This window comes from Sturnus vulgaris, chromosome 5, assembly GCF_052056855.1.
Source record: "Sturnus vulgaris isolate bStuVul1 chromosome 5, bStuVul1.hap1, whole genome shotgun sequence".
In the NCBI taxonomy this organism is placed as follows: Eukaryota; Metazoa; Chordata; class Aves; order Passeriformes; family Sturnidae; genus Sturnus; species Sturnus vulgaris.
Genome location: NC_142247.1, coordinates 30075647 through 30098656, shown reverse-complemented (window position 1 = coordinate 30098656; position 23010 = coordinate 30075647). Strand labels below are relative to the sequence as shown.

Genomic DNA, 23010 nt, shown 5'->3' with positions numbered 1-23010 from the left:
GATTGCTTTGGGTAGGCATTTTCTCCATGTATGCAGCATCCAGCACAGCACAATCCAAAACCCTGACTCCAAGGTGATGCTGGGAATTCCTATCCTATGTAACAATTCTGCTAATGGTAACTGACTATTACCTGTGCAAAACCAGACCTTGCCCACATAGTCCTCCTCCCTCCTTGAAGACAGGCAGTGGCCCAGGAGGGACTCTACAACTGACTCCAGCTGTTCTCTGAGTCCTCCTCGCTTAGAAGAGCTCATTTCTGTCTCAGATGGCTGCTGCCAACTGTGAAGACCATCCTCACTTCCTTCTCTATACCTACACAGAGCTGTCCACATCATGGATCAACTTCCAAGCTAAGTGGGTAACATTTAATAGGTAAAGATCAAGAAGGAATTTGAGAGGGAAAATGTGAGGAAAATGATGTGAGATGTGGGAACATTGGCTGGGAAGGATTAGTGGAGGCACAGTATGCAGGACATCCAGGAAGGGGTTAAAAACCTCGTGGGAATGACATGATTCTGCTTTCAAGACCACAGAGCAGGCAAAGACAGCTCACTGAGATTAAGTCATGTCTCTAAGTTTGGCTGTCCTTGGTCTTGTTGTGGTGCCACTTCATCTCCTGCAAGGAAGTTGTGCTGGGGGAGGGGGTGGTGGTGCTGGTGCAGAGGGAGAGAAAAAGGTAACAAGAAAGAGAGAGCTCAGATGATGCCTCTGCCTGCCCCGTCCCCGGCCTCGCAGGCACATTGCAGTAACAGTGTGCTTTTCTTTTCTGCCAGCCCAGTGAAGCCGATGCATGCATGTGCCTCTGAAGTTCCTGCCACTGGGGAATGAAATCCATTTAAGAACATATATATATATATATTTTTATATATGTATGTATAAATACACATACACACACACACACACATGCACATGTATATATATACACACACACACACACACACACACACACATGTACACACGCACACATCCAGAGTGAATTTAAAAAATAATTTGAGTCCGAGCCTGGAAAGTTGAATTCTCCACCAGCATGTGCAAAGATGGCTCCCCTTGGCAGGGGCCGGGGGTGTGGAGACGATTCTGCCGCCGTGTGCTCCTTCCCCACGATCCAAACACCTTCCAGTCAGCACCAGGAGCAGGGCAAAGAGGGAGTGGGGGAATGCATTTGGCTTCTTTGTTTTGTTTCTTTGCTTGTTTGTTCTGTTCCCCGAGATGTTGTATACCTTAGTGGTTTTGGTTTTTCTTTTTAAAAATAAAATATACACACGCATGTTAAAAATATATATCTGTCCAGGTAGGGCGATTAAAGTCCTTAGTGCATTTTCCATCATTGGTTGCCGCTCGCAGTCTGAGATTTACCTCTTTCCAAAAGGTAAGTCCAACACAAGAGTAGATCTCAGCTGGGCCCCCCCAGCCTTACCAGAAGCATGAGGGAAAGGGAGAATGTTCCCCTTCTGGCCTCTGTCCATCTGTTTTTCTCCTTCTCTCAGAAGAAATTGGACCCGCTTTCCTTTTCACATTTTCCATCCTGTCCTCCGTAGCAGGGAAGGAATTGTCCTGTTCTCATCACAAGTTCTGGCTGTTGGCATTCACGGTTTTGTTTGTACTTTGTTCTTTTCTCACATATATACGTATATGTAGGTCATCCTTGTCCTTTTGTGTGTGTGTGTGTGTAAAACTTTAAAATTATGCTAATAAATGAAAGGGAGGCTTTGGTGGGAGAAGGTCCACTGATGGAAAGGGAAGCACCAATTGCCGTCTGAATCAGACGTGGAGGCAGATGGACAAAGAGGAAAAGTTATCATTCCAAGGACCCCATGGGGGCAATACAGCAAATACATTAAATAAACCTGGAAGTGAAACAAAACCAGACACAGCATTAGAACATGTAACCCTTTGCCCCCTGCAACACCCCTTCTATCCCCTTTTCTCCCCTGGAAATATTTGTGCCCAAGAGCCAGATTAGAAGCCTGGGAGGACTTTTGACCTCCTCTATTTTTTCCCCCTGAACAGCTTGAGCCAGAGCTGAGATTTGCATGGCTTTGCATCATTTGTACCCCTGAAACTTTAGGCTGGCCAGGAGAATCCTGGGATAATCAGAGACCTTGTAGTGCTAAGCGTGGGAATCCCAGTCTCAAGACACTGCCTGGTGCCCCTTGTCCCCAGCTCCTGAAATGCCACACACGGAAGCCAGCTGTCCCCTCTCCATGGGTGAAGGGAAGCGAATGTGAAGTGGTTGCCTGGGCTTAATCAAGTGGCTGCAGCAGAGCTGGAACTGCTGAGCTGAGGGCCAGGGCTCTCCCTCTTAAGCTGTGCCACTTCTCTCTAAATTCAGCTCCCACCAATCTGCACCCTGACTACTCTTTCCTTCTTTTCTGCACCTTTTCCTCTCATGGGGAACCAGGGCTTAGCCTCCTTTCCCTTGTACCAGTGAAATTCTTCTGATGATGAGGGAATTACTCCTGTTTACACAAGTCATGGAGAGAAGAATCAGACCCTGGCCTGACAAAGTCCAGATCTCTTGCCAGAGATTCCAGTTCTCCTTTCCCCTGGTATGACCTTTCTCATGCACATAGGCTTCCCTCTAGGAGAGTGATGAACCAAAATTGTTGCTGCTTTTCAGTCTTTCTGCCAACTCAGCTAATGAAATATAAGGAAAAGGGATCCCTAGAGCAACATTAATTCTCTGTTTTCAATGGAGAACCAATAGAGAAACTAGATTAGGAGTTGCCCCGCAGAAGAGATGAATTAGATGGACCCCGAGGGGATTTAGGTGCAGGGAGAAGTCAGGCTTGTTCTCTGCCTGAAAGGGAAGCAGAGAAAGGAGAGGGCGGGGCCTGAGAGCAAGGATGGCTGCAGCAGGATCATTCCAACTTTGCAAAGAGCCTTAATTCCATAAATAGAATGCACATGTTGGCACCCAACCTAGTTATTCCTCCTCCTTCTACCCAGGTTTTGTCCTGCAGTAGCCCCACACCGAACGAGTGGCCAGTGGTGTGGGAAGGGTCTAAAGATGCCATGTCCCAGGAGGACATCTTTCCTGACTGGAAAAGCAGCTTGCTGTTACCTGCCTTGTGCTCTCTCTCCCCTGCCAGCACTTCTATGCTATGAGGATTTCTTTCAGCACTTTCTTATCGTTGACGTGCTTGTACTTCTTATGTTTCCTCTTCTGTGCCGGCGGCCGGCGTACTCGCCGCCTCTGTGAGACCGCGGCTGTGGTGAACGCCGGTGACAAGCCTGCCAAAACAGAGGGGAGAGTGTCTGTGCAGCCGGGGACAGACGGCTCCTGTTGAAATATCCTTCTCCACACACTGTCAACAAAGAGCTCTGCAACAGCAGGGCCACAAGGCCTCTTTCTGTTCTTCTGTTTCTTGTCCTCTATTCTCCCCAATCTCTGCCCTCTCTCTTTTCCCACCATGCCCTTCCCCTCACCTCTCACCTTCCCCTCCTTCTTCTCCCTCAGTTTCAGCCCCTTCCCGGCAGGCAGACGCCCTGGGAAAGGTCCCTCAGCTGGCATAAACCAGCGAAGGCCCTCGGGATTCCCTGGAGCTAAGCAGATTGAAACCAGTGGAGGTCTCTTTTCTCTCTGCCCAGCCCCTCTTCTCACAGCTCCCTTCATTCTACTAATGCCCAGATCCTTACGTCTCTGTTCTCGTGGCCCTGGACGGATGTTCCTGGGGGGTGGTCGGAACACGGCTTCACACCGACACTGCACATGATCCTCCAAAGGCACAACCACTTTTGTGAATTTTGGCTTCTTCTGGACAAATTCGATCTTGTTCACCTATTTGCAAGAGGAAGGCAAGCAAAAGATTAATACAGCCACGGCTCCCACTTTGTAAAATTACTCAGTGTCGGTGCACTTTAGTCCTGGCTTTCTTCCTAAAGGGTCAGAAGGCAGCTTACAGAGCGCTGTTCAAACTCAAAACTCAGACTCAGGGGTGGTGTGTGTGTGTGAGATAATTCTGAACATGGCAGTAGAGCAGACCCAGACCAGGCAAGTTTGGATGTCTCTGGTTGGTTCCCCTGATCCTAAGTATTGCCAGAGCTTAAGCAGGAAGACTGGTTGATCAGAGACAGAAATATGGAACATGCAGGACCTGCTAGATTGTTTCTGACAGATGCGATGGCAGAGATCTGGGTCAACCAGGATAATTCCCACAGGAACCTACAGGAAGGACAAAAGGAGAAGAACCCGGTCCGAAGCAATCTAACACAGCCTCACCAGCTCTGCTGAGGCCTGTCTGAATTTGTTTCAAGCTCTTTAATAACTCGCAGGGCTGAAGCCCTCGGCTCTTCATGGGAAAGGCAGTGCTCTGGAAATTCCCCCGGACTCTCCACCAGTGCTGACTCAGAGGGAAGACTCATTACTCCACATCCCACCACAAGGCACAAACTTTGTAGGGGGTCCTCCCACTCCAGCAGCAGCCAGGCCTGACCCCACTCAGCTTATCTAACAACTCTGCGGTCCCTGAAGTGCTCCACAAGCTATAAATACTCACTGTGCTGTGCATCTGGGATGGAATTCCTCTAAACCCACTGCCCTCAGCAGCATCCCTCAGCCAGTGCTGAAGCAGCCAGGCTGTTTATCTTTCCTTGAAAGCCCACTCCACACGCTTCAGACCACACGCTGCTCACTCGACAAACACTTCCAGCCAAACAATAGAGAGACCTCTGTCCTCAAAGAAACCATTTCCAGGTCACTTTTTCAGGCTGGCTTTTGACCTCTCACTTGTTTTTTTCCAGAAAAACAACTCCTGCTCCCCCCCATTTTTTCCTCGTTCAGCCTAGCTTTTCTGAGAAAGGAATTTCCTGATGAAAAGGGCTGTGTGTGAATACAATCTCTCCCAGCCAACCTCTGCCGCCTGCCTGGGGGAGTCTCTCATGGCTCAGGCAGAGGATTAGTATGGGATGAATATTATTTTTAAACAAGCTGTCTGGGAGGAAGCTGTGAGGAGATCACTGGTAGCTGTGAGGGGAGGATCAGAGCAAGAGGTTAGCTGTCAGGTGTCTGCTGGCTGATGGAGCAGGTCAGGAGGTAACTGTGGGCTGAGAAAGAGAAGCTGTTCCAGTGCAAGTCTTGGAAAGAAGCTGCAACAGCAGCAGGGGTGCAAACCCTCCTCTTTTTGCATCAAAGCCAGTTCCTGCGATGAAAGCACCCTGTTTCTTTTGCTCTAACACAGCAGACAAAGCTGCCTCGAGCCACAGGGAGGGCCGTGGCACGGAGCTGCAGCTGGGGACAGTGCCCTGTACTCTGTGTGGTGACAGTCCCAGCTGCTGGACAGCACCAGCCCTTCTAGCAGCTGGCAGGGACGTCACCCGCGCCAGCCCAAGCAGCGCTGCATGGCCAGTGCAGAGGGGACAGACACGAGCCCCGCACCCGAGAGCCACCCCACCTTTGGCTTTGGGGCGCAGGGCTGGCAGGAGCAGGGAGCAGTGGCAGGTGTGTCCCCTACCTGGACGTGCCGGACGCGGATCTGCGTGGGGCGGCACTGCACGTTGCGGTTGTTGCAACACCCGGAGCAGCGCTGCACCTCCACGCAGGGCGGCCACACCACGAAGTTGGCGTTGGTGCTGTCCACCATGTTGCGGGAGATTTCAAACACCACCTCCCGCGTCTTGCACTCCGCAAGGACAGCTGTCTCTGCTGCTGCCAGAGCATCTATGGAGGGCCAAGATAGAAACGGGATGAAATGGGCTTTGCAGCTGTCACCACCCCACTACAGCCATCTCTGCTGCAAGTGAAGGGCCCCACATGGCTCTCACATGCAGAACACACCTATGTTCTTTCTCCCGTCCCTCCAGCTCTGTCCCTATACAGAGCCACGCCCTGTGGAGGAAGCCCCAGTACACTGATGCTTCTCACTGCAGCCCAGGCAGGAGATGACACTTTAGAGCAAACAAGCACCGTTGGGATTTAAAGCAGAGCAGTGCACAGAAGTCCAGACTCCCTCTCCTGCCCTCCCAGGGTGACAGCCCCCAGCTCCCACTCCACGCCCAGACCCTCATTCTCATGTCTCTACACATACAGGGGCACTTTAAGCTCTACCTCTACATCTGTATCTCAGACGCATATCTGGACCACCCGTGGCTGCTCAGGTGAGTGCCCCAACAATCATAAGGTGCAAGAGCCCCAGCTCACCTAGGCTTCGTCGCTCTCGAGACAGGGCCACAGGGTTTTGATCGGGCTGAGTTGCATTCAGGTTCAGGCTTGAGCTATCCTGCTCTGCAAAAGGGAAGACATGACCTAATAGCACCAGGTAGAGGCAGGAGAAGACAGCAGGCACTTGTGCTCAGATCACCAGGCAAAGTGCAGGGATAAGCCACGGACCCAGCACGTCATGCTAGGTGTAAATCCATGAGCAAGGTCACAGCTGTGCTGGGGCACAGACACTCTTAGCTCAGACTCGGCAGCTCAGAGCAACAAGCCTATCATGAAAGAGGAGACCCAGTCAGGTCTTGGAGAGGAAAACTCCAGCTCAAGAAAAATAAGGCCCGTGTCATGACTCTCTGGTGTCAGACAGGAGTTGCAGAGGGATTCAGCTGAGACCAGGATAACACCACGGAGGATCAAAGGCCAGATGAGACAAGCAGAACGCTTGGTATTTAACACTGAGGTGCCTTGCTGGGATGGCTTGGGACTGGGAGAGTTGAGAGGTGAGAGGGCAGGTGAAGGGGGGAGTGGGTGGTAGGTGGGGTGCTTGCTTTCTCTCTCCCAACTCACCTCAGCTGCTCTAGATTAGAGCAGTTTTATGACAGAAGAACAGAAAAATAAAGTTAAAATTACTTTTTCTCTGGACTACTCTAAGGTAAGAGGCAGGATCTGGAGGTGGTTCAGTCGGCGATGGGAGAGGAAGACCGATAGCATTCAGGCCAGCCCAGAGCGGTTCCCTCCCACTCCACTGCTTTTTCCCATAGGAAGTGCTGAATAGAGAAATGCCCATAATCCCCATGGAGCACTCCAACACGCAGCCCCTCCTGAGCTCGGGACAATGGCTGCGCTCGAAGATAGCTCCCACCCAGCCACAGCTCCTTCCTTCTCTGACCTGCTTTAGCAGCTGAAGGAAACTGAATGGACGTCAGCATCAAGGGAGCAATTTTCTTAAAGGGAATTAGGGGCCAGTGGAAGATCTCTGTTTATCAGATGTGTGGTGGAGCAGACTTCCCTTACCTATCATGTCCCATTCCTCTTCCTCAGCCCTGCCCTAGTGCAGCCCTCTCATAAAGAGGAGCAGGGACTTTGCTCCTTGCTCAGGTCTCAAGCAGTTGATGACAGATTTGGGATGGGTGCACAGAGGCTACATTTTGAAGGCAGGAATCACATCTACGAGTGAGGTAGACAGACAGACACCCTTGAAAGTGTCTGGAAAAGTGATCAGTCATAGGCATCATTTGTCTCGCCTTCAGGCAAACTCCTAAAATGAGAACTGGTGGATCACGCTTTAGAAGGGTCAGCCTCTTTGGGCTAGAGAAGGTGTCTGGATGACTGATTTACATGGGCAGCCACTGCTTTGTGGGCAACCATAGTTAAGGAGATGACAGCCACTCTCCACTTCTGTTGCTGGGTCTGCAGTAGTGCCCAAGGTGAGGAGAGCAGTGTCTCAGCCCATCTGCCTCCTGGAGCTGCCCCATTCTGGCCCCTTGTGCAGTTAGTGGAGGGAAGCAGCTGTGGCACACACTGGGTGCACAGACAGCACAGGGAATAGCTCCAGCCACTTTGAGATTATTTTGCTAATATCCTAATTTGCTAATTCCTCACAGGGCAAGCAAATGTCAATGCCCCTCAGTCAGTACCTGGGAACAGATGAGAGCTGTGGGGTGAAACAAAGAAACAGCTTCAAAGCATCAATTTTTATTTCCCTGACCAGCCTTTCCTATCTGGGACCTGAAGTGAGACCAGTGACTGAAAGCTCTGCAGCCTTCTCTTATCCCTGGATTTCTGGAGCCAACCAGATAAGCCTATTTTATTTCTTAATCATGAGGCTGGTTAATAGCCACGATATTGATGTATCTGTTGCTTAGACATTGGGTCATGACAGATTGGATGCATCTTTTCAGCTGCTCCTTGCCCACCCCTCCATCCTGTGGCATTTCACCAAATGAAGGTGGGGGCTGCCTTTGGTGCACGAGGTGATGAGAGGAGAGAAACGGGGGCAAAAAATTAGCAACAACTATTGACTCAAAACAAATGTGCTGAGAATCATGTCCCTCCCTCCTCTAGGCTGTCCTACACCCTGGATCAGTACTGAAGACATTTGGGGCGGGGGAGACCAGCCTGGGACAATCCAGCAGGGCTAATTTTGGAAGTTGCCCCATTGTGTGGCTCGAGGACAAGGAGGAGGGAACTGGTGAGGGCAGGGAGCGGCCCTGGCAGTGGTGGGGACCCTCGTCGCCTCTTTCTAAGACAAACAATAGCTGAACGCAGCTGGTGCCCTCCCCCTCGCTTTCCCCCCCTGCCCCTCCAGGGCCGTTTTGAAAGGCAGCGGGAATGCTTTTGAGACTGCGCCAGTGGTTGGACTGGCATAGGAAACAAAAGCAGGAAATTCTGTTCCCCCGTAGATAGTGTCTCGGCAAGGATTACAAAGCTCAAAACAGACAAAACACGAGAGAGAAGTCGAGCTGGGGGGGCTGGGGGACGACGGGCGGGAGCAGGGTTAGAATAGAAAGGAATTTGCTCTGAAGAGACCGTTTATAAATAAATCCCTGGGCCAGCCCAGCCGCCGTGGCGCGTGCTCCAGTTCCCACACGTGCCGACCCCTCCACGCTTCGCCACTCCTGCTGCTCACTGCACTCAGCCCTGGCCAAGTGACCCCGAGGCCCTGCAGCCCCCGCAGCTCTTATCTAGGGGCACGAGGTGAAGCTTCGCTACCCTGACTTAGCCCCTGTCCCGTAGCTCACCCATGGACACGTGCTCTGCTGCTCTCATCCTAAGAGCCTCTGGGAGCCCGCGGCCTTCTGTGGAAGCTAAACCTGGAAACCCACTCAGTCCTTTCCTCCTCTGTCACTCTGTTTCCACCTCCCTTTTTGCTGCCTCCTAAACTGATCCTTGTCCAATTCAAGCCCTGCTGACTGAGCATCTCCCAGGGTGAAGAATGGCCATCTCAGTTCCTTGCACTCATCTTGCCCATCTCCTACCATTTTTGGAAGCCAGTGTCCAGACAGTTAGGAGATCTAAAAAAGTATCTAGTTACCTCCAGCTCCCACAAATTTCAGGGGGACTAAGTCTGTAAACAGCCAGGTCTTGGCTCCTGAATGGTTCCTACATTTACAATGAAGTCTGTTGATAGTGTGCCTGCTGAAAAACAGAATATCCCCTCCCAGCCCCCCCAGAGACTTAAAAATAGAGGAGTGTTTGGCAAAGAGGAGATTTACCTACGGAGTCTATCTGCAGGGCACGCTGGAGGTCACTGATGGAGCGCACTGAGCTGCCACCCAAAATCTCATAAATGTCTTCGGGTATGGGGTCCCCCTGCCAGATGACAAAAAGAAAAGAAAGGGAGAAACAAGCATTAGAGAGATGATCTGCAAACACTGACTGTGTCATGGAGCAGGAGCAGGGAATCAAGCACGGGGGAAACACAACAGAACCAGCAAAACATAAAGACGTGCGTTGTCTTGCGTTGGCTTTTAAACCTTGAGGGCTGTATTCCTCGTGAAGGCATGAACTGAAAGATAAGCAAAAGCAAGAGAGCCCCTCTCGTTGCTTCTCACAAAGCTGTCAGGAGGCTAAAAAAGCCAAAAAATACCCGGGCTTTGCAGCACAGCCCTGGACACTGCAAGCATCCAGCAAGGCTTCCTTCTCCGGTGCTGTATGACTTCTCCAGGTGGCTTCTCATTCCTGCTGCCTGCAGCAAAGGCGTTTTAACAGACTTCCCTTACACTATCAGATAAAACCTTCCCAATATTTCCCTCCGTTATGAAACTCCTTCACGGGCTTTGTCAGTTATCGTGTGTATGTGCGTGTGCGCGCGCGTGTGTTTTCAAACCACAGAGGCCCAATAATATACATCATTTGCATACTCTTTTTTAAAGCAAAAAAAGGCAGGGGGTGGAGATGAAGATTGACCTTTGCGGCTGAGGCTGCCCCAGCATGAGCCCGCCGTGAAACCATAAAATCTGCAAGGACGTGATGGGCTGAGGAGCTGATTTGAAGGAAGAAACATATGGGAGCTTGGATGTCATTGCACACCAGCACGAAAAAACCTTAAGTAAGCAGGTTTAGCCACAGCAGACAATGGGCCAAATACAGAGTTTGTGCAGGCAGGTGCAATGCCATCAGCCTCTCGGGAATTTTACTCTGGCACTAGGCTACAGCAGGCTCCAGTGACAGCACTTAGTAAGAGTACAAAGGAGCGGTGTGGGAAAGCAAATGCTGATTAAAACATACTTCCGAAAGACTAGAAAAAGAGACAGAGGAAAGTACTGGCCAAAGTGTTTGCTTAGCTCCCAGCTCTCTTCATTCAGGGCTACTCAAGCGGAAAAGCTGCTCTTTCAGCCGGGTGCTGGATGGCGTCTGAGGCACAGCCCTACGCATGTCCCTGTAACTGAGAGGAGAGCTTGGCTTGTGTGCCTGTGAAACGCAGGGATTTTCGTGTGGGTTTTTATGGACAGTTGGTGGCATGTGTGTGGTCCTCCTACTGTACAGCTATTCCCTCCCTGCCTGCGTTTAGTGCAGAACATTTTCTTTCCGCTCGCAGCTGAGAAAAGCCACCAGGCAGGTGGCTAAACGTTGGCTTTAAACCTTGAGAGCTTTGGCCCAAACCTGCAGCCACTTTTGGATGGCTGCTTGAGCCTGGCACTCTCTCACACGTGCCTGTCCTTGGCCACCCACCGTTTGCTTCCATAGTAGGGCAACAGGAGTGCTCTCTCCTCAGCCTTGCCAGACCACCCTCTAATACTATAACTTAAACTGGGATGCAGTGATCTGAAGGTTGCTGCAGCCCAAGGAGGTTCAGAAACCTCCTGAAGAGAGCTGCAGAGCAGACAACGCCAGCGTCCTAGACCTCCACAGCCAGATCCACCAGACAGCTTCAGTCAGATCGAGCTTTCCTGCCCTGCTCTCTCCTTGTCACTGTCACATCTCACCACAGATCTGGCTGTCCGCCTGCAGCAAAAAGCAGATTTTACATCCCCAGGCATTACTTCCTCAGTCTCCGAGGGAGAGGGAAGCAGCATCAGTGATGAATGCACAGCGAGAGAGAGAGACTTGTATAATTCAGGGATCACTGAATAGCTGTGAAATGAAGATGCCTTCTGACATCTCCTGCTGCGTGAGGAAGAGGGGGACCAACAGCCCAGTGCTGGAGAGGCTCTGCAGCACTTCCCTGCCTTGTGCCACACACATTTGCTGGAAGAGGGATCATTTGTAATTCCCAGTACTTGCAGTCAGAGCTCGGTGCTGGGTGGTGAAATTGCAGGCTTTCAATGTTTGCACCTGTCAGCCAAACGCGTTTGTGTACAAATGCTGCTCTGCACGGATGCCCCTGGACCTTCCTGACACTTAATACGTGTAGGAAATGGAACTTTATTTTAAACTCCGGCACTTGCTGGGGGGAGAGCGTGGGCAGGTGTTACGAGACTTGGTGACTTTGGAAGCGAGCTGGGAGGTGTCACCTTGCTAACTGAGCAGGGGGAACAGATATGAATCGGGGATTGGAAATGCAGGCCCTCAGGAGCCATATTTCTGATGACTGCCTGTAGCAATAAGCTCCACTCCCTGCTCACAGCAGCAGTTTTAGATGCCAATTTTTTCTTGTTGCAGATACTACCAGTATGGCTATGGTGTAACACCAGCCCACACGGCTCATAATCCTATCCTCCTCCCCCATTTTTGTAAGGCAATTCTGTCAGTGACAACTGCAAACCTGTGAAGCTCCTTATTTTAGCCTTGTAAACCAAGGCTAAGTCTGGCCTAAGAGCAGCAACAAACTTGAGCTTTGTGCTTTGTCCTTGCTCCCTCTGGGGTCTGTCACTGTGAACAGCCATGCCTCTGGCCCCCACCCCAGCCCTGTGCCGGGGGGCTCTGAGATCCAGCACTGCACACACCCAGGTTTGGGACACTTGTGGGATGAGACACAGGGAAGCAGAGGTCCACCAGTCACCTCCACTTAATCCCAGGGGTTCACAAGATAGAGGAGCATTGCAAGAGAGGTGGGACCCCCAAGAGACCAGCCCAAGCAGCTGGTGCTTTTCCTGCTTAGCAGCTCCTCTGGAGTTATTTGTCTAACACAGGTTAACAATCTCCTTTTTTAACTGTGCGGCAGATCAAAGAAGACTTTTGTCTCAATGGACTCTTGGCTGGCTGTCAAGTGCCCCAAGGCCTGGCCTCGTATTCCTGCGAGGCCCTGAATTCTTAGAAGAAAGTTTGTTCTTCCCTCCCTCCCTCTGCTCCTAGTTCCTGACCCTGACTCTCCCCTGAGTTGCAAGGGCACCCCCTAACCTGCCAGTCCCTTGGCAGGGACATTCACTTCCCTTTCTTGTGCTGGTTGCTGGTGCTTGAGGGGGGCCATGGCACATCTGACAGAAGGCAGCAGAGCAGCTGCTGCCTGCACCGTGGCTGTGACACTGGCCTCTCAGCACATCAGCTTTGCTCCCCTCCTCCCAGATGTCCAGCAGCACTGTTTGGCCACTGCAAATAAATGCAGGTGCAGCAATTCCCCTGTTCCAGCTCCCCACACATGCAGCTCTCCCAAAATCTGCCTCCTCCCTGGCCCCACCATCTCTTGCTCTAGAGTTTTCTCCTCACGTATGCTTTTGAGCACCAGGGATCCTGAAAGGTTCCCCTTGCCATCAGCAGCTGCCAAGCTGGTGCAAGGAATATGCAGTGTTGTTGTCTACACCCTCTGTCGAGGGTTCCAGAGTCTTGCCTGAAGGTGTGTCTCTTGGTAGGTACAGAGGAGGAGGGAGCAAAGATTGTGCAACCAGCAGGGAAGGCAGACCCTCAGGGCTCAGAGAAATCAGACAAGGATACTCCCGAGGTGAGGACTCCTCCAGTTCCTTTTTCTAAACTGGTGTGACTGCACATAAAAGGACAGAATGGTATCAGCAGCACCAGTTTGTGAAGGGCAGGGAAGCACCCATCTGTTGGCTCCTTTGCCCAGGAGAGGTGAACTTGCTGAGCACCTCCATGCCCACCGTGGCAAAAGATCTTGGCAGCAGGGTCTCGAGCGATCAACCAGGCAAAAAACCCCAAACAAACAGCATTTTTTAATTCCTTCTGAAGCTGATGTGTGGCCCCTGAGGGGAGACTCCACCGCATTCCCTGGCAGAGGGCAAGACCAGCAGCACCTGCCACCAGCACTCCCCCAGCACAGGGCTTCCACCCTTCCAGAACCACTCCTGGCTACAGGGGGACCCTGGCAAATGCCTGCCAGAGTACTGTGCAGCAGGTACAACCCTCTTCACACGAACCCCTTCCACTTGGAGTCACGGCTTATGTTTTCCCTCCCTTAAAATAATCAAACAACGTTTGATCTAGTCTGTGTTCCTAAAATACAGCCAGACCTACCCACCCTTTTTCCATTTCAAGGGGGACTCCACTGCTCCTCCCACACCTCCCCTGGGAGGGCTAGAGGCATTTCCACCCTCGGGGCTGGTTGTGTACCAGCAGCACTGGAAACAGCCAGGAGCCCTGTCATTCCCTCCTGCTGCTGCACATCAGCTGACAGTGAGAGGGAGGCAGGGACGATTTGCCTGGCTCCTTCCACAAGCTCACCCCAGACGTGTCATCCATCCCGGCTTCCACTGCTTTGTCCTTGTCACTGCCTCGTGCTAGGAAGACTAGGGAAGAACGGAGCCTTGCAGCAGGAAGACACAATGGGGAGCTGGGCCGAAACTATAAGCAAGCTCCCAGCCGCACCCCATTCCTTGGGAATTCCAGAAAGTGAGGCTTTACCCCGGTACAACCACGACTGGCTCAGCCCATCTCTGTAAATGTTGCAAGGCAACTATTACAGCCCGTGGGGCAAATGCAAATGGGTTTAGCATCCTCGCTTCCAACTGGCAAACACCTTCCCGCTGAGGCTTGTACTCCCTCCGGCTGGAAGAGCTCCAGGGCCCTCCAGCTCCAGATGGGTGTGATCAAAGAGGGAGAGGGACTCAGGAGGCTCCATCTCTTTGCTCAGGGCCTCTGTTGATCTGGGGAGCTACTGCTCCTCATGCACTTTCTCCAGCAGGGCTGGGGAGGAGCTGCAAGCCCCATTCAGAGGACGACTCTGGTTCAGCAGCCGGGTGGGAGCTGTGCTGCCTGTGCCTGGTGCAGAGGGTGCAGCACACTGCCCTCAAAGGAACCGTGAGCACTGGCTGCAGGCTGAAGCATCTACCCAAGCAGAAACGTTCTTGGTTCTCCTGTCATGCAATGACAAATATCACAATTCCTCTCAGGAAACCTTGGGCCAGAATTACCAAACTCTAACCCTACTAGGCTGTCATAGAGCTGTGCAGTATTTCAATCTGATTATGGCAACTGAGTAACAGCTCCTTGGGATCAGACACTTCCATCTTCACCCTTCCTCAGTGCCAGCCCTAGCTGATGTTTCACGCTGCATGAGAGAAAGAGATTTGTGCCATCCACAGAGGAAATGCCATCCCCTGCCCAAAACAAACATGACCACTGGGTAGCCCACAGCTCTCGCTGCTTCCTTTTGTGGCTTGAGCAAGGGCAAGATGGGCCCATAGTGAGGTGACGTGATGCTTTGCACCCAGCCTCTGCTTTGCCATCCCACGACGGGTGCGCCCACTTACCCTGCCCAAAAATGAGGAAGGAAAAGAGAAAAATGATACAAAGAAGGGAAAGTTTTGGTGGAAGGATGTTTCCTGTCCATGACAATCAAGCTGCAGATACAACCCACAGTTTTGCCATCTTGGGTACAGCTGAAGTGGCAACCAAGAACTGTGTGGGAATGTTAGGGGCTTTCTGATCCCCTCTCTCTGCATGCAATCAGATGATGAAATGTGACAGCAGAGGTCAAAGGATTTGGGGGTTTGGGGCTCCTTTTCCTTAACCAGGGCTGGGGATGAGGCTTCAATTTCCACACAGGGAAACTGAAGTGGGTTGGGGTGTCTGTCAAAGCCACCACCTGGCCCTTACCCTCTGCTCAGCTTCTTCCTCAGCAGCACATTCAGGACTGCAGGGCACGATGCCTGCATGACCATGGACACAAGCAGACACTCACCTCCTGCCCCTTCCCCCAGCCGGGCACAAGTCTTGCTGAATAACCATATCACTCGCTGTCGGTGTGGTGCCACTACTCACATTGTCCCCTTCCTCCCCCTTTCCAAAGCCCCACGCCCTTTCTCCACTGCCCCCCTGGCAATGTCAGGGTGGATTTCACACTGTGCGTTATTCCAGAGGTGTAAAGAGGGCCTCGGTCCCTGCTGCACCCACACTGCCGTGATGCCAAAATCACCGGATGGGGTAAGAGGCTCGAGGGAGCCAGCGCCCGCCCCGGGATGACAGCCCTGGGCGAGGCAGAGCAGGAAGCTGCGAGTTCCCTGGGGCTCACCAGCAGCATCCCTGCTCCCACATTAACCAGGGGCGGCTTCAGCCTGGCTTCCCCTGCCCCTGCAGCCAGACACGGGGGTGGGTGTATTCCCAGGCGAGACCCCCTTGGAGGGCCCGTCCCGACGGGAGCGCCAGCTCCAGCGAAGCGCCCACTGCAGAGGGGTGCCCGCTCCAATGGGGTGCCCGCTCCAGTGGGGTGCCCGCTCCAGTGGGGTGCCCCCTCCAGAGGGGTGCCCGCTCCAGTGGGGTGCCCGCTCCAGAGGGGTGCCCGCTCCAGTGGGGTGCCCGCTCCAGCGGGCGCTGCCCTCCGGGCGGGGAGCGGCGGTCGCTGCCCGCCATTAGCGCGGCCGGGCCCCGCCGCAGCCCTTCCCGCGGAGCGAGGCCGGGACCGCGCCCCCGGGCTCCGCTCCCCCGCCGCTCCCCGGCCGCCCCCGGGCTGTGCCCGCCGCACCTGCGGGCCGGAGCCGCCGGCGGCTCTCCCCCAGCGCGGGGCTGGCAGCTCGGCAGCACCGCCCGCTGCCCGCGGCGGAAACTCACCTCCATGCGGGCCAGGGGCAGCGAGAGGATGAACGCGAAGACCACGCCGAAATTCATCCCGACTCCAGGCCCCGCCGGCTGCTGGCACATGGACGGCGAGCCCCGGGAGGGAAGCGCTTCCCGCAGACAGCCCCGCCGCCGCCCGGCCTCAGGCATCGAGGGCGCTGCGCGTTCTCATGTCCCCTGCGAGCCGGGAGGAGGTGGGAGAGTCGCAGGAGCCCTTGGAAGAGGACGTGGAGGTGGCGGTGGTGGTGGTGAGGGGAGACAGAAGTAATTCTCGGTGACTCGGCTGCCTCTGCGTTATCTCATAAGCCCGGTGGGAAAAAAATGCAGTCCCTCGGAATTGAACACATCCAGAGTCTGGGTCCCCCTTGCCGCAAGGGATGCTTCAGTGGTTCCTTTGGCTAGGTGGTCCACATGCTATTCTTCCTCTTGGTTTTCTTCCCTTTAAAAAAAAATGTATATCTGTATATCTTTTACATGCAAGTAACAGTGTCTCTGTTCTTAGAAGAAGGTGCACAGAATAATAACTAAAAGGAAAAAAAAAACTTTTCCAAAGTTTGGTGTGAAATCCAAAAGAAGAAATCTTTTTCCTTAAGTTGTCCTCTTCTTAAAATGCTTCTTTCTTCCCTTTGACCAGTTGCTTTTTAGAGAAAAGTTGCCAGTGTACACTGAATTCTTCCCCTTACTTTAGATTCTGGCTCGGATGCCTTCTCATTCCAAGTGTTGGCAGTTTGCTTGGACGGGAGGTTTGCTTTGGGTTTGGAGACAGGTGAGAGCAAATGTTTTTGCTCTGGGTTGTGAGTGTGTTTGTGTGCGTGCGCTGAGCCTTGACAAGCCTCAAAGTGGAGCCACTGATGCTGCCTCTCGCACTCTGTTGCAACAAGAAAGGAAAAACAACAACAAAAGAAAAAAAGCAGAAAAGGTAAAATTGCAGGAGAGGTGAGTGAGCCGACGGGTCTTTATTTTCTGCGAGCTGCAAGAGAGACTAAGCTGGCACTCGGGGCTGCTCCTTTTATGAAGGAGAGGAGATGGGTGGAGCATAACTTGCCATCCTCCTCTTGGCTGGGTATCAAGGAACAAATCTAGTGAGAGGTTCATTGCTGACAAAATTAAAAGTGTGTTAATTTAAATGATAAATTAATTAAAAATGACTAATGCTGCAGCAACCTGTATAATGTGGCTTTAATATCGCGTGAGGAATGGGGACAGAAATTCCTGCCTCCTCGGCAAGAGATAAGAAGAGAGGAGTTCCCGGCACGGTAGTTTGTTATTTTTTTTGGCCCCAGGTTCTCGCTGTTTCAGTCTGGAGCCCATTTCTCTAAGCTCCACTCGCTGCCTTCCCTGCCCTGCTACACCACTAGCTCCAGGGAGAGAGATGACTTTAATATCTTACATCTCTTTGTGTGCAGGGGGAAAAAAGAAGCCAGAGAAATTTACACGTTCCTATAAGACAATCTGGTGTTGCTCGTGGCACCCGGAGGTATTTTGCTGCATGATTATCTCCACGATGTAATAAACATCTGAAGGGAAATTAAGCGAGCAGATATTTGCTGTGGGGGGAGAGGGATGGGGAGGGGAAGGCTGCTAACAGGTGAGTTCAAGAAAGAGTCATATCCTATTGAAAAAACACCCTCTCACGTACACGCGAGAGATCTCCCGGCGCCGACTTGCACACTCACAAAGCACACTCCAGGCACGACCAGGAGGGATCTCTGCACCATCTTTGTGCAGGCTCCACCGATACATTCCTGCACCGTCATGCACCGCAGGCGCTCGGCAGGCGTTCGCTCTGAATCCCAAGCATCTTCCCTGCTTTTTCTATGCTACGCACATGCTTCTGTTCGAGCTGCTCGCATGCACAGCTACGTGCAAATTTTGTCTCATTCACACATCTCTGGGCATCCATGTGTTCTCCTTCACTCTCCCCCTCTCTCTTCCCTTCTCGCATACATACACCCACCGGCATACCGGTGGCCTCATCTCACAGCATCACACATGCTCCCTTAGACTCTCTGGGTGCCTGCAAGTCTCCTGCAGCCAACCCTCTCTGAAACGCACGGTCTGGCACCAGCACTCCCATATGCACCATCCGAAGTGTCCAGGTGCAGGAGGAGCAGCCGCTGGAACTGAGCAGCAGGCACCAAGTGCTCCTCTATAGCAGGCACCTGACAGCATCTCCCAGCTTGGCTGGCTACGCCCCTGAGCCTGATTTGGTCTCATGGATGTGGGTGTTGGTCAGGAAGCACAGGAACACAAAGAATACTGGGGGTCCTCCAAACAGCTTTCTTAAAATAGCCTGGGTCCTCTGGGGCAGCATGTCAAGGCGTTCTTGGGTCACAAGGGATCATCTTTGTTCAGCCTAACCCAGAAGAAGAGTGGGCAGATTTCTCCACAGCTGGGGAGATGGTCAGAGCCTTGTCAGGTCCAAAGCCCAGGCCACCTGAGGTGCATGAGTGCAGGGATAAGGAGGGTCCTAGGAGTCCCTCCAACCAAGTCTCAAGTGGCTCGGTACCAATATTGGAGCTCAAGGGGGAGGAAGTAGAAATGCAAGGCATACCTTTCCTCGTTTCCACCGCCAGAGACCTTAACAAGACTTTATCTTAGATGCTCCAGCCATGTTAACCCTGTCCCACCCCAAATTCCTCAGGACGCTCTTAGAATTCCCCTCATTCTCCATCCTGGCCTGCCAGCAGCGTACCAGCCATTTCAAGTGATGATAATGTGACTCTAACCCCCCAGCCCGGTGGAGCTGCAACCCAGATGTCCACCTGGGTGCTGAAACACCTTCTGAAACTATAGAGGGCTTCGAAAAAAAAGGTTTTAAAAGTGCCTCAGTCCATCTCACCTCTTTGCAGATGGCACCAGCCAAAGAGACAGTGCAGCCTTGGGCTCCTTGGCAGTCAGCAGGGGGAAGGTGAGGATTTGAGAAGTCTTTCTATCTCTGTAGAGGGATCTGAGGACAGCTGTGTCCTGAATGTCCATGACCCTGTTACATATTGAAGATTTCCAAGGGGTCAGTGGAGGCCCAGGTGCCTTTTGAGGATCTCTGCCCTCAAATAAGCTGGCGTGGCTCCACCACCTTCACACCACCTGTGTGGGGAGTCCCCCACGCTGTAGTGGCTGCCTGACCAGGATAGAACAGCCTGCGTGTGGGAGGGCTGATCAAATTCCTCAGCAGGGAGAGATATTGCTGCCAGAGAGGAGAAGGTCTCAGCAGAAAGCTAACAGGGACTGCTGCAAATTTCTTGCTTGGTAGCAGCAAGAGCTGCTGCAAGGCCTGATTTTGGGGGAGGTATGTGTGGTGTGCTTTTTTCTTTTTTTCTTTTTTTCTTTTTCTCTTTTTTCTTTTCTTTTTCTTTTTTTTTTTTTTTTTTTTTTGAATATCCGGCTCTATTACATGCTAGATGGGATAGAAATAGAGTTATTTATTTTCATGTGGATGATGCTGGGCAGTTTTTAGAAGTTCGGCATCAGAAACAAAAAGCTAATCCCTGTTGAATCTCCAGACAGCAAGGAAGAGGATGTTTGGAATTTGACTGATCATCTACCTATGACCCCGCCTGGAAATAGAGCAAAGTGATATTCAGGCTGCTCTGGCTTCAGTGGTTTTTCCTTACTCTTTCTGTTTTTAAGACGGGACAGATTTTTCTCTAGTGATGTCTTTAGACTGGCTGGGTCAGTCTCACTGGCACCAAGTTGGATAGGGGTGCATGCACCTAAAACTGCTGTGCCTTGAGTCTGCCGGGGGCTCCTTTGATTCTCTTACTTCAGTGCAATTAGATGGACATCTGTCCCACAAAACCCCTAAAACTAATGGGGATGATTGGATCTCCCCCTCACCTGGCCTGTGGGGTGGGCATGGAGGCCTGCAGGGCTAGTGGTGTCCCAGATGTCAAGATAAGAGTTTGAAACCACCATGGCATATATTGCAAAGGTATTTTGAGGCTACCTGAAGCATCTGGACCATAAAAATGTCCCATTAGAGCCTCACAACTTGACAAGATCTGGTTGCAACTGTGCTAGTTGGCAATGGCCCTGCAGACAAACCACAACAAAACCAGATTTCCTAAGAGCCTGCACCAGGATTTCTTATTAAAACGCTTTCACCACCGCTATAGTTCTCAAACCTGCAAACAGTTGAACTCATCTCCCTGGTTATTCTCTTATCACCAGGGAGGAGAGCAACACGTGTCTGAGGACAATAGGCAGTTCCTTGCTGTAAGGCTGCTCTGCCCTCATCTCGTGTTGCTGGAAAAAATGATCGTACTAGCCACCATCCACAGCGGCACAAAGTAAGGGGTGATATATATATTATTTTTTAATTTATTACATTTTTTTCAGAGGGGGGTAGAGAATTATGAAACAACAGGAAGAAAAACAGGGCTTACAATGGAAAGCAAGACTCAGTCTGAACAGCTGAGATGTCTCAGCCTCTCCATGATGAGCCCTGTGTCGAAAACAATCAATGGAAAGAAATTAGGAGGTGTTGACAGCCAACGTGTAGTCAGCCCGCCCACTCAAGGTATCTCAGTTAGGTGTTGCTGCTGCTCCGGTCCCTAGGTTCAGGAGAAGGATGAGCAATCCCTGCGCCTACGCCGGGGGCTGCCGCAGCCGTCAATGGAGGGAGACGCCGCGGCACTCAAACGAGGCACCTCGAGTAAGTTTTACACCTCCTTTACACCCGGGGATCCGTTCTGGGAGCGAGCTGGTTTTACACTGCCGGTGTTAAAAAAAAAAAAAAAAAAAAAAAGCCCCCGGTTGAGTGGGGTTTATCCCCACTATCCCAGCTGATAAGGACAGGGTTATCGTGCCTGCTCGCACTGTGTTTTACACCGTTTGCCCCAGAGGTGCTGACATGCGAGCTGCCCCGACTTCCTAATGACTGAGCTCAGTTTAATGGAGGAGGAAGGAGGAAGGGAGAAGGAGAGAGACCAGAGGAAGGAGAGAGGGACAGGCAAGGAGCTTGGTGTTTGTATTTGGTGCTGGAGAAAGGCAGAGCCTCAGGGTACCCAGGGCTTGCATAATTTGCCTTCCCGCCCCTGGCACTGGCAGGGAGAATGCTTTCCAAGGATGAGTAAAACCCTGACAGAGCCAGCGGCTCAGGGGAAAGGGAGGGAAGGTGTCACCTGGGGAGCCGGCGTTTGATGGGACCTGCCAGGCTTTCCCTGGGAACCACACCCCTCTGCCTGTCTCTCTCCGTCAGAGGGATTCCCTCAGCCCCTCACCACCTCCTTCATCTCACCCACTGCTGGCAGGCACATGCAGAGGGCAGAACCCAGCCCCTGACAACGGCAGGCAGGGAGAGGGCTCGCTCCGGCTGTGCCTTCCTGCCCCGTTCTTTGAGGTGAAGGAGAAGGCAAAGGCGTTTCACAGCTCTGCGGATGTGCAGCTCGAGCGGGATTCAAAGAGAAAAGGCAAGGCTGGGGGGCACTGATTTCCCAGCACTTTCCTATGTGCGCGCACGTTCCTGCATCAAGTGGGGAGGAGGGGATGCAGCCTTCCCTGATCATACTGCCATATATTTCTCCCCCACCCCAACCCCCAAGTTTAGGGTAGTACGGAACAATTTCCTTACACTGGCAACCATCCATTATGTCTATAGATCTGCTCCCCACCCCATTCCCCCTCTCTTTCCTGTTTTGATGAAAGGAAAAAATGTTCTGCTTTCCTTCTTTATTTTTCCAGACTAGTGAATAGCACTCGAAAGGAATTTCTCTCCCTACCCCCTTCCCCTCTCCCAGTATAATAAATACATACGTATGTGTGTGTGAATACACCACACATCGCAGGTCATCTGTTGTTTTTCAAAAGCCATACACTATTTTTGTTTCCAAATTGATTAAGTGGGCAGCGGTCCCCCTTTCCACTGACACCACCCCAAACACTGCTTCCCCTGCCCTCGCCCTCTGCCACTCACCACGTCCCCATCCTTTGCCCCCGGGTCCGCAGCGAGCGGTGGTGGTGGTGGCAGCAGCGAGAAGGAAGCTTTGCTGAGCTGGAGTAAAAATAGCCCCAGCAGTTACTCAGCTCAGAACGTAACATGACTCATGTGAAACGAAGATGAGGGTCGAAAACCAAAAGCAAGCAGCTCTCCCCCCCACCCCGGCCCCCACCACCTGCTGTTGCTGCTCACGTCACAGAGCAAAACCCACTCAAAGTGCTCCTCGCTGGGGGTCAGGGCATCAGCCACGATGGAAAGCCCCGCTTGTGCTACCTGCAAGAACCGGTCCTCATGCCTGCACCCATCCGGTGGTACTGACACCAGCAGCAGGCAGATTTGGTGGTGCTACAGCTGACTTTCAGCTCATTTAACCTCCCTTAAACTGCGGGGCCTGAGCAAAACTGACATCCCGCTGACACAGTGGGAAGAAACACTCGGCAGCAGCACCCTTGTACCAAGCACAAATGCAGCCAGGCACCCCAGTTTGCTGTGCCAGCCTAGCCTGAGCCTGGAGAGATGAGCCAGGTCTGGAGAGATGAGCCAGGTCGCGCCCACCCACAGCCCACCCTGCATCCCACCCCTGTCACTGGGTGCCCCCCCCATGTCCATGTGTGGGGCACAACTTGCTCCCTGAGCTGGGTGGGAGAGCAGCACGCCTGGCCTGGCAGGAGACAGGGCACTGCTATCTTCTGGCCTGTGTAATAAAGGAGGGAGTTTAAAAATAGACTTTGAGCTGCAATGCCGGAAAGGCAGCGAGACGTATAGAGCGGGTGTGTGTTTATCCTCCACGCCCTGTGCCTGCCGCCCCGCTGCCACGGGGACCTGCCCCAAAGCACAGGCACCGCTCACGGGTGCCCGCCTGGCCTGACAGTGCAGGGCTGAGGGGAGCCCTGAGCTCTGCCTCAAAGCTGCCAGAGCTGCTCACAGGTGCCCAGCCACCACCCCATCCCAAAGCCATTTGGAACTGTGGGGCATGCACCTCTCCCCCATGCCAGACCAACATGATGTGTGGCTCCTCCACCCCCCATA

At 52.5% G+C, this 23010-nt stretch overlaps 1 protein-coding gene across 3 annotated transcripts; it reads right to left on the bottom strand.

The window, feature by feature from the left end:
• Window positions 1-356: 356 nt before the first annotated feature.
• PDGFB (platelet derived growth factor subunit B) lies at window positions 357-22033 on the bottom strand. 3 transcript variants are annotated; one of them, XM_088165276.1, is made up of 8 exons: window positions 21958-22033; window positions 16038-16911; window positions 9371-9467; window positions 6141-6224; window positions 5455-5660; window positions 3641-3782; window positions 3066-3235; window positions 1711-1848 (listed from the first exon to the last, which is right to left on the bottom strand). In XM_088165276.1, exons 2-7 carry the CDS (start codon window positions 16191-16193, stop codon window positions 3099-3101), a joined length of 822 nt encoding a protein of 273 aa, XP_088021402.1. In that variant the 5' UTR covers window positions 16194-16911; window positions 21958-22033; the 3' UTR covers window positions 1711-1848; window positions 3066-3098. The 3 variants fall into 3 exon arrangements, with proteins under 3 accessions (XP_014740805.2, XP_014740806.2, XP_088021402.1); XM_014885319.2 differs by lacking the exon at window positions 21958-22033 and having other exon boundaries at window positions 357-1848; window positions 16038-17027; XM_014885320.2 differs by lacking the exon at window positions 21958-22033 and having other exon boundaries at window positions 834-1848; window positions 3070-3235; window positions 16038-17027.
• Between the last annotated feature and the right edge of the window lie 977 nt (window positions 22034-23010).

Excerpts from the sequence above, each read along its gene's own strand:
- PDGFB (XM_088165276.1), bottom strand. The coding sequence starts at position 16,193 with ATGCCTGAGGCCGGGCGGCGGCGGGGCTGTCTGCGGGAAGCGCTTCCC. Across the intron at positions 5,661-6,140 it reads TCGAGAGCGACGAAGCCTAG|ATGCTCTGGCAGCAGCAGAG; the intron begins GTGAGCTGGGGC and ends GGCCCTCCATAG. Across the intron at positions 3,236-3,640 it reads AGGGCCACGAGAACAGAGAC|GCTTGTCACCGGCGTTCACC; the intron begins GTAAGGATCTGG and ends CTGTTTTGGCAG.